Consider the following 14,639-nt stretch of genomic DNA (forward strand, 5'->3'; position numbering starts at 1 on the left):
TGCCAGAGTTCAAACTGAGCATCATAAGAGGGAAGAATCAGGATTTAAGTAACTCTGAATTAAGTGCGGTTGTTGTTGCTAAATCAGATTTCATGTGACGGGGCTTTTTGTTACAAAGTAAAAACATATTCAAATGGATCCATAGGTGGTTCATGTTGGCTTCAGACAAATTTACTGAAGGAAGAGACAAAACATAAGACTTATGATAGAGACTTTTATTTTTGAAAACAGACGTCTCAAACAAATTTGTTTCACTTTTGTTGACTGTGGGAGGGGTTATAGTGCCATATAAGACTCCAGAGTATTTATTTCACAGTCAGTGAGCTTTTCTCATCGACACCAAGTGTTCTTTAGAAGAAGCAAGGTAAGACTAACACTGATTTGTCTATTGCGATACTTTCAGTTACTAACTTACATTAATTCAAAGTTTTGCTGAATTTATGAACTTACTTAATAATATTTAGAAATGTAGTATGTACACTTAGAACTGCTCTGTAGGATGGCCAATAAGTTCAGATTTTGTATTTAGTGAAATAAATTTGAAACTTCTCAAAGAAACTAAAAACACCAAATAAAAGTGTGAAATGATGTTTGCTGAGAAGAAATAGAGAATAATTTAAAATAAAATTAGAGTGTTCTAGAATCGGCGGCATCAAGATTGTGTCGCCACCTGCGGGTGCTGCAGCGGTTTTCTGATTTTCTGACAACGACTCCTTTTCCCTAAACTTCTGCAATTTTCAAAAATTATTTTGATCTTTTCTGCTGTATGATCTATAAATACAAGCAAATGTGAAACTTGTCAGTAGTAATGATCATAAAAAAGTCTTTGTGAAAACTGATGAAGTCAAAGCAGATAAAGACCGATCTTTAAAATGTAACTAATGTTGCGTGGTGTGGTTATTTAACCCACGGGGCAGTTCTGATTTCCAACTTCCTGTAACAATAATAATAATAATAATAATAATAATAATAATAATAATAATAATAATAATAATAATAATAATAATAATAATAATAATAATAATTTAAAAACCTACAGATGTATTTGGGATGGCGTTTTCAGTTTTGCTACAACGCATTGCTTTCTTTTTACTTTTTCTGTCAACAAATAGTTGTGTAATATCTTTCTTTCCCATCCCAAAGTGAGTGAATATCAAAGGTTCCTTCAGTTCACCAGAGCAGCAGACCATCATGAACTCCAAGCTAAGTGTGACTCATCAGAAAGCAATCTGCTCTCAGCTGGGACATGTTCAACTGAAACTGATCTACAAAGCCACTTTCCATGGTTATACTGCTGCCGCCTTTCACCAGCAATGTGACAGCCAGTCACCCACTGTGTCTGTGGGCTACAATGTCTCTGGTTACATCTTTGGAGGCTACACCAGACAACCTTTTAATCAGTCTGGACAATATGCTAATGATGACAAGGCATTTCTTTTTACTTTTGAGGGAAGAAAACTCATCAAATATCCAGTTGCTAATGCTTCATACGCTGTTAGAATGATGAACAACTCTGGTCCTTATTTTGGAGAATCCCTGGTTCTTATTAATACAAGCAAGCCAATTGTATATAGCAATGCAGCAAGTCATTACCCATTTAATGCTGCACAGATGCATGGAAATGACTTGAACTTGGTAGAGTGTGAGGTCTACCAGGTGGTGGGTGAGTTACTTAAATATTAAATGTCTGAATATTATTTTTATATGAACATTTTATGCATTTTATAACTCAAATTTGCTTTTCAACACAGAGCAGACTAAATTCGAGGATCCATGGCGGACTGTAACCTGGAACCTTGAGTAAGATGAATGAAGACTCACACTTGCATACAATTACATAACTGCTGGGAGGTAAAGTGAGATCTGTTGGGAACCTAGCTAACAATACTAGGGTGTAAACACTGCAGTTTTTTGTTCTCCTGCCATGGTTACGGACAAGGACCACACAAATGTTGTCACAGAAATACTCTGTCTTACCTCACATAGCAAAAACATAGCATTCAAAAATAACAACGAAACAGAAACTCAAGTGACTGCAGAGATTGATCAATCATTTTACGGTGTTCTACACTACAGCTCAGAGTTTCATGATGTACATGATGCAATAATGGGTTTGAGCCATTTGCAAACAAAACATTCTAAGCAAATCTTCCATATTGAATATCTGAGTATTTTCCAGCTTTAAGTCTAAAGCTTAAAAAGACAGACTTTTGAGGAAGTGTGTAATTAAATCTCATTTTAAATTTCGCCATTCTTTTCCAATTTCTTGTAGTTGACAAGCCATCCTTGATGCTGTCGTTGAAGGTGTCTTTCAAATTCAGTTTGAATCTGTTAGTGTTACATGTCAAGTCTAAGGTAATTTTGTTTATGTTATAGATTGTAACTGCAGTAAAACAGAAGTTTAATTCTTTACCTGTCTGGACTTACCGGTGGGAGCGGGAGGAAGTGAGAGCACAGGGGTGTGAGAGATTTTTTTTCAGCTGACTGCAGTATCACAAATAACAAAACAGAAACAAGAAAAGCAAGTTTGCAATAACAAGAATATCAACAGAATTGAAAATTCATTAATTTAAATCTACAGAGTTGATTAAACCAGACTTGTGACTCCAACCTATGGCACCACACACAGCATCAGAACCAAATATGTTAATTTGAACTATTTGCACGTACTGTTATTTATTCCATTATTTACAGTATAAATTTTGCAGTTACAGAATTGGCTTTTATACAGTAGAGCTAGCTCCTAATCTACAAGGGCATTTTTCCAAATTTAAGAGACGTAAATTTTGTTTTTGTCACAGTGGCGGAAGTGTAGGATTCATGCACTGAACTAGTCTGATTTAACCAAAAGCAAATTCAATACAAATGACTAGGATTAATTTAATTACAATTTAAAGAATAAAAGTTCCTCATTAGATGCAGTTCAATCTGAACCTTAATTGATCAATTCTTTAAATTTGTGGTTGAATCACAACACCCATCTCACTGGGGAAAAAAAACAACAAACAAAACTGCTTAGTTGATAATTTGCTTGAATTATACATTTTTAACCTTCCAACAGACATAAGCTGGAGCTGATGAATTACATAGAGAACTACAAACCCCTGATCAGTTCTGTGTCCCAAGCTCGGGTTTTACTCATTGGACCAGTTGGAGTTGGAAAGTCCAGCTTCTTCAACTCCATCAACTCTGTATTCAGAGGCCATGTCACCAACCAGGCCATGTCTGGTTGTTCCTCCACCAGCCTCACCACTCAGGTCTGAATCAGTCACATTTACATTCCTTTTAAAGTAATTAATCTGAAACAAAAATCCTTCTAATATTCCTATTGTCAGTGTATTAATTCACCTTTTTTAGTTTCGAACTTACTCACTGAAGGCTGGAAGAGAAGGCAGACTTCTACCTGTAATCCTGTGTGACACAATGGGACTGGAGAGCAGCACAGACACAGGGCTTGATATAGAAGATATAACTAGCATCCTCAAAGGTCATCTGCCTGACCGTTACCAGGTGTGACATTTGATTACATTGTACATGATAGAGCATGAATCTGACAGGAGTTAAGCTTTTTTTTTCTTCAAACATTACTGCAGTTCAACCCTGCTGCTCCTCTGGATTCTGAAGCTCGTGGCTATTGCAAGTCTCCAAGTCTCAAAGACAAGATCCACTGTGTCACATACATACTTGATGCCTGCAACATCTCCATTATGCCCACAAAGATGGAGGAGAAGCTGGGAGCTATCCGCAAAAAGGCCAACCAGCTACGTCAGTAAAGCTGAATCTCTTATAGTAGTATAATGAAAACGTGTAATATTAGTAGTCGCTGTTCTTCGTGAAATTATTGTTGTGGTATAGTTATCTTAGTGCATGTAATTTGAAGAATATAATACATTTTCTCAAAAATAACTATTCTGGTATTTAGCAAGGACGAATGTCCTGGCTGACCAAAAAGAAACGTTACGTTTGATTTATAGTCAAACTTTGAAAGAAAAAGGATGAGTTTTTTTATGCAGTGACTTTGTTCTCCATAAGCCAATTTTTAACTAATTTGGTAGTACATTTAGCATAATTTTCTTTTTAAAGTTATGGCTCCATGTGTAAAGAAGATACCTGAAGTGAAGTTAATTAAAAGTTACCTGCCACTTAGGTGTACAAACCGATCTATTGAGCCTCCGGTGTGGAAATGTTTCTGCTTGTGTTTGCAGGGATTCCTCAGCTGGTTGTACTGACCAAAGTTGATGAAGCCTGTTCGTTAGTGAAAGAGGACCTGACAAACATCTACCAGAGCATCTACATCAAGGAGACAGTGAGGGTTTTTACACAAAGAGCATTTGATCAGAAAGTTGATTGTTGTAGTTTAGAAAATTTGATCTGAATAATGTGTGCTCTATGATGCAGATGCAACAGGCCAGCACAAAGCTTGGCATACCGCTGAGCTGCATTGTTCCAGTGAGGAACTACACCGAGACGTTGGATCTAGACGTCAACTGTGACATCCTGCTGCTCAGTGCCCTCACCCAGATGCTTCGATCGGCGGATAATTTTTATGATGATTTCAGCGACCAATTGAGCACGCTTCAAACCAGGGAATAAGATTTTGGAAAAGCAGATGCAACAGATCAACCACTGCAAATCCTAAAATTTTACCTGTGCGTTTGTTTACCTGCACAGGTTTAATGTTCTACAAAATAAAATATCCCATCTAGCTATGCATTTAATCTTCATTTCAAGCTTGAAAAGCTAGACATATAACTCTAACTTTTAGCATATTAATGCTACTAAAGCTATATGTCACTATTCTATTTAGCTGTTCTCCCTGGGAATATTGTTCACCATAAAATATGCTTGTTAAACTGCATCACTGCACATGTAAGATTCTACATAACCTAAGATTCTTTTACACATGCTGTGTAGAAACAAAACATATCTACCATCACCTACACATTTACTGGAGTGACAATTCAGTCGAGAGTTAAAATGTCAACAATGCGAGTTGCATTGAAATTACTCAGAACTTGTCTAGTTTTTCTAAAAACCATTTTGCTCTTTTTTGAGGTTTTTCGTTACTGAATTTAATACTGCGGTCTCTCACTGTATACTGTCTCAAAAGCCTGACAATATTTTCAGTCATTCTTTGAAACATTTGTTTGAAATAAAGGTCTTGTAGCTTATGTTGTCCACACTTGGTTTTCTGTTCAATCTTAAATGTGATCATGTAGGTACTAAGGAGTCATATTGTGTCAGTTTGAGGCAGGATCAAAATGCAAACTGCAGCTTCATCCTGAAGAAATTTAACAAGTAAACCAAAAACAACTTACAAATATGAGAGGAGAACACACAATGAGCCAGGTTACAGAATACCAGACAGACTACAAAGTAGCAACAGAGGAACCTATAATAGTGAGTAAGATAAAATGAAGACCTTAAACAGTGACAGGTGGCTAATTGTTAAATATGGTGTAGATGTGAGAGGAGACAGGGCAGGAGACCTTTTCTTGCTATTAAAAGTCTTTGGAAATGGAAATAACCTTTTGACAATCACCTCAGCAGGTGAATTATTACCTTTAATGAAAAGGTAATAATTCATAAGTTTTCAGTGAGTATCTATTAAAAACAATATGTTAAAAATAATGTGTCCTTTCTCAATAAACAGCAGAACCTCTCTTTTGGCATTACAGCAACCAAATCAGCTGTATCCAAAAATAATCCCTAACTTGTCTGTAAAACATTGTTACTGTATATTATAGAGATTTAAAGATATTTAAGTGAAAACTTAGAATTAGGCTAAAAAATTATGGAACCTCCATTGGACAACTTTAAAGAATTACAGTGACTTTTAGATTTATTTCTGACACATTTGGTGTTTTTTCACAGAAGTCAGAACAAAGAAATTGTACATATTTTAAAACATCAATGCCAAATGTAAAACTAATTTGTTAGTTTTACATTTAATTTTTTTTCTAAATTAAATGTAATTTAGAAGTTCCAGTGTGTTCCAGCTTAACACACTGGAACAAAATTTTTCTGCGCATAACTTGTTTTGAGCTGTCTTCTTTTCAAAGGAAAAAGCAGACAAATACAACCACTGTATTTGTTTTAGCACTAGAGGGAACTATTTCACCACTTTTTAGGCAGACTCCTTAAAAAGTTATAAGGGATAAGAAGAAAATGAAACAAAAAATGCACATGTACAATGTAATGCATCTAATGACACATTGTTTGATGTCAGTCTAGTATTTATTTATTTATTTTTTTTCAATTAATTTTACTATGTGTTTACTGCAGGATGTTAATGAAAGCTGTGGAAATATTCAAATATAAGTCCTGACCTCACTAACCAAGATTTGCTCAACTAATGAGCTGTGTTGCTGATGATTTTGCATGGCAAACAAAAAAGAAGGCCAGAGTTCATGAAAATGACATTTTCCAAATCTGGCACTGCAATGATTACACAACATGTTTCTCTGTAACAATGAAACACCTGCTTTCTCAGATCAAGAATGAAGCTGGAGGCACTTCTTGTACCTCAAATGCTCTCACAGAAAAAAAGGGATTGTTAAAACAGGTTTTCCTACACATTCATTGCTCTATAAACCAAGGCAGTGATAGTGAACTTGTCTTAGAATTCAGCACATTTTTACATGAGCAACAAATCAAATTCACCACTAAAAACCTTCATAGAGTCAAGGAATTTCAATAATCTGGTTCAAAGGGGAAATTCCTAATTCATTTGTAGACAAGTTGGGTTGAAGAGTCCTCTGTGTAATGTGGCAAACTCTAAATTTCATTTTAAAGCCAAACGCTTTTATCGCTGACTGTTCTGCTATGTTTTCTGATCTTCCTTTGAATGCTTGTTCTCTAATATTCTAGCAAACCTATGAGACCCTCGCAGAACAGTCGGGTTTATTGTGAGATTATTTACACAGATTTAGACTCAAGTTATTAGCTAGACAACTTTTGAAAGTCACTGAGGATATCAGAGGAAAGAGAGCATAGAATAAAAGAAATTCGTACTTTTAATAAATTTTTTATTTGTGAATCATTTTTGCAAACCATGGATTGTTTTCAATGCACTTCCCTTTTATGCACTATTTTATTTGGTTCTATGACATAAAACCCTGATCAAATACTTAAGAGATATTAATTATCTTTTAAAGGAATATAGATATTTTGAATTTGTATATAATAATTTAAAAAAAAAATTTTGTTTTGCAAAAGCCGTTAAAGAATTTAACATGTCCTCTGTTAATTACAAGAACTTGAACTTACTTCCAGGTTTCTGTGTGCTACGTTGTAGTTTTCCATAGCTTGAAAAGTTTCAAATTACTGACATTAGCAGGTTCACTTGACCGAGCATGACAGCACCACAATGTCAGCCACCCCGTCTACCAAACACGATTCACATGACACATGCCTCTGCTCTTCCAACAAGCCAAATAAAAAGGCTGCCTCGAGGCCTGGCGCTGTGTTGCCCAACAGACCTAATCTCTGGGTTTACAGCCTCTCATAGCTGTAAATTCCATCTTTTGTGGTGGAAACAACTAATCTGACCAATGAGGCTCACTGATCTAGCTTATTCACACCAGCATACCCCTCATAATCCCTGCCATTCTTTCTTTTTATCCCTTTCTCCCACTCGGGGTCTCTCCCTTTCATAGACACATACTGTGCTGTACTGACACATGAATGCCAGCACTTGTACGGACAAACAATTTCCCTCATTCCCTCAGTCTCATGCACCCACTCACATGAGTAAATTAAGCACACAGTTGACAATATTGCTTTCCTTTTTTTGGTTAGAGGCTATTTTTATCCAAAAATAATACGTAAAGGAAAAAAAGAGAAGCAGATACTGTACATAAAATATTTGGACAAATGTAGACACACTTTAAATTTTGAGCTATAAAAGTATGCACATATTATGCATGTGAAATAAAATGCTAAACTTATATGGGAAAGTCAGTGGAGGAAAAAAAGCATTCTCAGAGAAGAAGTGACATATGGACCTGTTAACCCAGCTGTGATTGTGTAAGTCACTGACATGTTGTTTCGTCTGCACATTCCTGCCTTCCCTGAGCCCGAAAGCTGGTCATATCGGTAAGTGTTCATTCAGGCATTGTTTTTCATAGAGTGTGAGAGAACAGTGGGTGTACGTGTGTGTGGACATGTGTGTGCCTTTGTGGGCGTGCCATAAAGTGAAAGAACAACAGAAAACAAGGGCAAGGCGGACAAACTCGCAGAACGGCAAGGACAAGACTTATGTGTTGCACACATTTTTCACATAAATCACTGGAATATGTACCTAGTTATGGTTTATGGTGACAAATTAAAATACGCTTGTTTGTATCACGTGTTAGTGCTTTACTCACGGTCCTTCTCATAATTTACTAACCAATCAATCATTTAGGTAATCCTTTCACAAAACTGAAGATGTCCAATTGGTACTGGGTTACAGATTGTAAGAAGTAAGAAAATAAATCCTTTGCAGCAAAAGTTACTCCTCAGAGACACCATGGTAGTTTGGAGGATATGAAACTTTCTAATTGTTAAAGTAACATTACTGGAGGAATTTAAGTCATATGACATGTCCTGTTTTCACAACTGAAGCTTCCACTTTTTACTTTCATCATAAAGAGACAAAATAAACTCTGAAACTTAACTTCTGAGAGCACCTCGGCCACACACTATAGAACAATACAGCATAAAGAGAGTTTCTGTCTTCTGTTGCTTTCTAAACATAAATGTGTTGGAAGTTAATGGAGTAAGAGGGTCAGCACTGATAGGACGTGTTCTGATTAATGCAATCAGAGCTGGATAAAGCGATGGAGAGCAGACAAAAAGGTTTTGAGTTAAAATAAGTTCAAAAGAATGAAGTCCTAGAGGCTGGGCAGAGGAGTTTAATTTGCAATAGTGTCTGTGGTCCTCTAGATAACTAGATAAAATGAGTTAAAATTTGATCTCATTTTTTGTCTGGAGCCATACACCAGTTGAAACATATAATACTAGAACTACAGAAAAAACCCCTGTGCTGACTGTTGTGAGAAGAATAGTTTTATCTTTTCTTCACAAAATGTTTCTCACAGCATTGTTATCCAACTTCAGTCCTCTTAATGAACTTGTCCTCTCACAACAGCAGATTTTGTGGGAGCAAAGTTGTTTTGGAACCAGTGTTTGACAAAAAAAAAAAAGAAATCATCATGTGTGACTGTATAAGGAAGGACATAATGTTTTCAAAACTGTTCCTCTGTGCAATTGAAAGCTCAGGATAACAACATGAGTTTCATCATCAACTTTCACTTCCCATGGCCATGAGGAAGGTAACATGTGGATGTTTATCTTTGAAAATTAGTGAGAGTATGGAAGAACATGGAAGAACAGCATAAATAAAACATTTGTTTCTTCAAGTTTAACTTTAACAAGATAAAGAAGGTCCAGCATGGAAAATCTGCCCATGCATCCAAGGTCAACTATAAAAAACATTAACCAAATGTTTTTCTCAAAAGAAATGGCAGCTTGAAAAGAAGCAGAAATAAGTGTTTTTCATCTACTTGCTAGAATACACTTTTGATCATAAAAATAAATAGATAAATGACACGAGAGCTGTCATTATTGCTTCTGTAAACACTGGAGTGCTGTGTCACATTTAAGTGCTTTTTCCTTTAATGTGGGTCATAAGTTGTTTACACAGAAACCTGATGTATTTAATTAGTAGTTTGACCCACAAAATAAAAAAAAAATCCATAATCAGTTGCACTATATTTTATTTATTGGCAACAGAGTAAACAAGGCTGAATGCATTTGCATGCCACACAATTCAGATTTTACCCTATAAATGCACAATACTGAAACACTCTATGCAAATTTTAGCATGGTGGTGAAAGATGTGCAAAAAATAAAATGATATGAGTGAAATATTTTTTTTTACTATGGTGAAAAAACAAACAGAAAATCAGAATCGTATAATTTGTCAAAAATATTACCTTCATAAATTACAGTAAAGTCACTGTTGAGATAAACTAAAGTTAGTCTTATCATAATTACAGTGTTAATGACTGGAGCATCATCATAAATGCATTTATAGGCAGCACAATAAAAATAGGCCTTGTTCACAGTGTGACTTCTAGAAATTTACTTTACAGCTTGGAACTTTCCCAGAGGAAACCATTAACTCTGGTCTGATTAAAGACTGTTACTTTGAACGTCTGCAACAACTATCAGAAAAACTAATAAAGTTAATTGGTAACCAGTGTGAAACCTAAAACCTCTTTTCTTTAACTTATGATTTACCCCAGGAAATGTAGTTTCTCAAGTTAAATTTGAAGAATATTGCCGATACTGTGTCACACTTTAACATTTTCTGAGCTGTGTTATATGCTGATTTCCCTCACTGTGATTCTAAAATGTGCTTAGGAAATAAATATTCCAAAAATATGTGTTATGCAATCTTTTAGGATAGCATATAGACTGTAAGGGACAAATTAATATTCAAAGCATATCTGCCTCAGTGATTCCAAAGAAGCCCACGTGGACGGGCTTCAGATTACTAATATACTTCACCATGGCAACGGAGCCATGGAGGCTCGTGGGCAGATTTATATTTCAGCACAGGAGTACCAACAAGGTCACTGCATGATTTTTCTAATCACACCGGGTGCAGCTGCATATGTGTGTTTGTTTACTGCAGGTGGGTGGGTGTGCACAACATCGGGTTTATGAAGGCGAGCTGTGATTGGGTTTTGGTCCTTTTTCTACTGGAAGAAAAATGGGAAGGAAGAAAAAAAATGAAGAGAGGAAGAAGTGCATCAACAACACTAAGGTGGTTCTGTGTATCTGCTCAAAGACCTTGGAAGTGAGAAGAAGGACAGGGATTTTTCTTGAAATGTCTGAATGTGTATATTGGTGCATGTGTGCTTAATGCAAGAGCCAATGTCACAGAGTGACTAAAAAAACCATAAATTTCTAATGTTATGCTTAGGATTGTTATTAATCATTTTACAGTGGTTGTTCACGTTTAATGTATTCCTCCTCATTATTCTCTTCTTTGACGTTATTTTTTCCACATTAAATATGCCACAGTTTGAATGTTTCTCCACCAGATTTTGAGTGCATTTGTTTTGATTAGACATAGTACAGGTACTGGATTTAATGTTTATGTGCAGATAAACTCTAAATGTTACATTTTATCTGTAAAGAAGCAGGACATGAATTTATTGCATGTCCTGCTAGAGTGCACTTCAGATTCTACAATCACAGGAGGTTAATCTATCAGCTTAGCAGTTAACTTCAGTTTATAAGACCCACTAAATTGTATGTATGGTACAGTTGCAGATTTCTCAAGGTTTTGCTTAAAACTAAAACTGGACCTTTCTCCCTTGAAATGGGGAAAAGATTCTGCATCTGAGATTAAGTGTTTGTAACTGATCAACATAACGCCACTTCAGAAACCCTGAAGCTTTCCTTTAAGCTCACTGTTGTTGTTTTCCCTTTAATACCAAAGTTGCTGGATGGCAACACAATGACAAAAAAAGATTCCAAGAATTGACTAACTTTGTTTTTGGTCAAACAAAAGACTCTGGGTCAAACCATCAACACTTTTAGTCACCAATGTATTGTGGCATTTAGGAAATGTACACAGGAAACTGGGCCGCAATGTGGGGCCACTAAACAACATGAGTTCACATGGACTTAATAATAGGAGATCTTGAGTCATTTACTCCTTTTTATTAATTTTTACTGTTCCATTTTAAGTATAATTTAGGTTTTTTTAAACTTGTGAAAAATGTTTTATTTTTGTTAGAACATATGATATTTATAGCGAAATTTGTTAAGTGACATAAAAAGTTGAAAATTGTGTCAGATTATTTATCTGTTTAAAACATATGGATTAAGTGCAGTATGTTTTTATATTGATGGCCAAGAAAAACAAGGCCAGTGAGGATTTGTTCTGATACGGCCATAAATATTATGGTTTGACACAGGAGACCAGATCAGCGGATATTTGGTGCCAGAAGAAAGCAGATCAAACCAACAATAATAAAACATTGTTAGTTTTTATCAACAATGTTGATAAAGAAGAATAATACAAAAGTAATGTGCAGCCTTTCTCGCAAAATAAGCACAATCTGTCAAAATGAAGGTCTTATAAAAGATGCAAACATGTTTTCTGTGATATTCAAGTTACTGCATTTAACAAGAAACATTCAAACTACTACAACTAACAACTGGCGAAGTTTAGGTTAATATATTATGAAATATATTAACATTATTGCACTCTTTTCACAACTAATTTTAATTTTATTTAGGTTGCGGCTTGCAACAATTTTTACAGCTAGATTTCAGTTTGCTAAATTCATCTCACATTTACTGGCAAACACGGATGAGAAAAGCAAGATGAAAAGCTTGCTTTCAAAATGTGTTAATACAACTTTGCTGAGTTTGCTGCTGATACAGAACATAATGATTTGAAACAAAATGTTAAAAAAAAACAACACAAAAAATAACACTACGGTTACAAAAAGTTTGGAAATATACCAACATGTTTTATACCAGAAATATTTTGACATGTTATTAGACAAATTATCATTTTGTAGAGTTTATAACTTCATATTGGTTTAAATGTTAAGCATACTCTTCCCCCCCCCACATTCATTTAAGAGACTTTATCTCCTTATCTCCCACATTAACTCTAAAACATGTGAGCAAACATCGTCACTGATTCCAATTATTATACTCCCCTGTATTTTGTGTAAAAGTTACAAATCATGGAGATAAAGAAAAACTTCATGGGCTTTTGACCAATTATTGTGAAAAATGTAACGCCTTGTAAGACAGGCAGTTGATTTTGCCTGTCTTACAGGTCACAAGAAATCCCTGCTGCTTCTGTTTCTCTGGCAACAGCTACCTTGACTTTGGCCTTAACTGGACAAACGTGGCTGAGGTCAGACGGCTTGAAGACTTCCCCTGTAGTTAAAAGTTAAACAGCTCAAAGACAGTATCACTTATAGCTTACCGCTGCAGAGAGCATGTGCTTGTGTGGGGGTGTGTGTGTGTGTGTAGAGGTGTGCATGTGTGTGTGCGTTTTTGTTTGCTTATGTGGATTTCCCAACACTTTGTCCAGCGGCCCCCATTTATCAGAGCTGACCTGTGATCTTATCAAAGTTTTTCATGTACAGCTGGGTTTTGAAGGTCAACACCCTGTAACAAGTCAAACACATAAAGTTTCTATTGCAAAATTAGCATTTCTTCTTTCTTCTTCTTTCTCCTTGGAGTTTAACTTATGTTATTTGGCAGTGCAGAGTTTGCTTTGAACTACTCTAAGTATGATTAGTTTAGTTTCAATGTTTAACAGCAACTTCACCACTTTGCCACTATGTACCACATAATCTTATCACCAAGCCATAGCGATTCTCTGACACAAACCATAAAATTGACATCATCAAACATCTGAGAGACTCAGTGAAAGATCAATGGCCAGATTTGTTTTCAGGCATGTTGAGGCTTGTTTTGCTAGCACCTTGTGAGGTCTGGGATGTCACACATTCTTCACATCTAGAATCACCAGACCTCACTGATAAAGATTTTTTCCAATGTAGTCTAGCATGAAAGGGTTGCTCGTGCTACCACGATTTTGCTTATCATTTTACATATTTCTTTGTTGTCATTTCTGTTAAAAAAAAAAACTAAGTATACAGCAACAAAAACAAATATGCTGTTTTAAAAATATATTTATATGTTTTTGTATTACTGAAGTCTCATTGCAATGTAAATAAAGTGCTTGTTAAAATTACAGTCAGCGTAGCTTTAACTGCAAATACAAATGAACCAGTAATGTGAAATTACAATAGGGGGTGATAATTTCACATACGGGAAACCATTTCACGATTATTGCTCTTTTTTAGACCAGACTTATTTCAGATATGAAAACAGAGCTAGCTACAAATCCTCTTATTCAACCACAGGGATATGTTTTGGGGTTGCAGTGTTATTTTCCTGCCATTTTGTAAGTGGGTCAAAATGTTTAGTTTTGGTCTCATCTGACCATGGTACCTTCTTTACACGCTACTACCCCGACGCGACCTTTCTTCTTGCCACTGTTTCATCAAGAACAGATACCTTAAATGAAGCTTATGATGATGTCAGCTTCATTTAAATGGTAGTTTCCAGCTAACACTTCGAGCATGACTTTGACAACTGTGACTATGCAGAGAAACATGGATTATTACTCAACCTCTCAACTTTCAGAGATGAAGGCCTGGCTTTTTTAAGTTTCCTGAGCAGGAAGAGCCACATAGATCTGGCTGTCCATCCTATGTTGGTGAACACCCTTTTAATAATTTTAAAACAAGCATTTACTTTTACAATCAAGGGTCAGGATAAAGAGAAGTGCTCACAAAGCAAGAACTTAAATAGTCATTCATATGAGCACACTGATCAAAATCAAATCAAATCAAACTTTATTTATATACCACATTTCAGCAGCAAGGCATTTCAAAGTGCTTTACATCAAATCAAACACAAAAACACAATGCAACATAGAATCAACAATCAAAACACAACATTAAGTCAGGTTCCGTCAAAAATGTTGTAATTGATTACGTTTCAAATAAAACTCTAAACAAATGGGGTTTTAGTTGAGATTT

General features: G+C 35.6%; 1 protein-coding gene across 2 annotated transcripts; it reads left to right on the forward strand.

Annotated features, from left to right (window-relative positions):
• The first annotated feature begins 281 nt into the window (after window positions 1-281).
• Window positions 282-5,171, forward strand: LOC122838267 (interferon-induced protein 44-like). Of its 2 annotated transcripts, none has more exons than XM_044128779.1 (8): window positions 282-364; window positions 1,144-1,663; window positions 1,752-1,800; window positions 3,062-3,257; window positions 3,358-3,510; window positions 3,594-3,765; window positions 4,206-4,306; window positions 4,399-5,171. In XM_044128779.1, exons 2-8 carry the CDS (start codon window positions 1,192-1,194, stop codon window positions 4,591-4,593), a joined length of 1,338 nt encoding a protein of 445 aa, XP_043984714.1. In that variant the 5' UTR covers window positions 282-364; window positions 1,144-1,191; the 3' UTR covers window positions 4,594-5,171. The 2 variants fall into 2 exon arrangements, with proteins under 2 accessions (XP_043984714.1, XP_043984715.1); XM_044128780.1 differs by having other exon boundaries at window positions 3,379-3,510.
• Window positions 5,172-14,639: the final 9,468 nt, after the last annotated feature.

This window comes from Gambusia affinis, linkage group LG10, assembly GCF_019740435.1.
Source record: "Gambusia affinis linkage group LG10, SWU_Gaff_1.0, whole genome shotgun sequence".
NCBI classification, from domain to species: Eukaryota; Metazoa; Chordata; class Actinopteri; order Cyprinodontiformes; family Poeciliidae; genus Gambusia; species Gambusia affinis.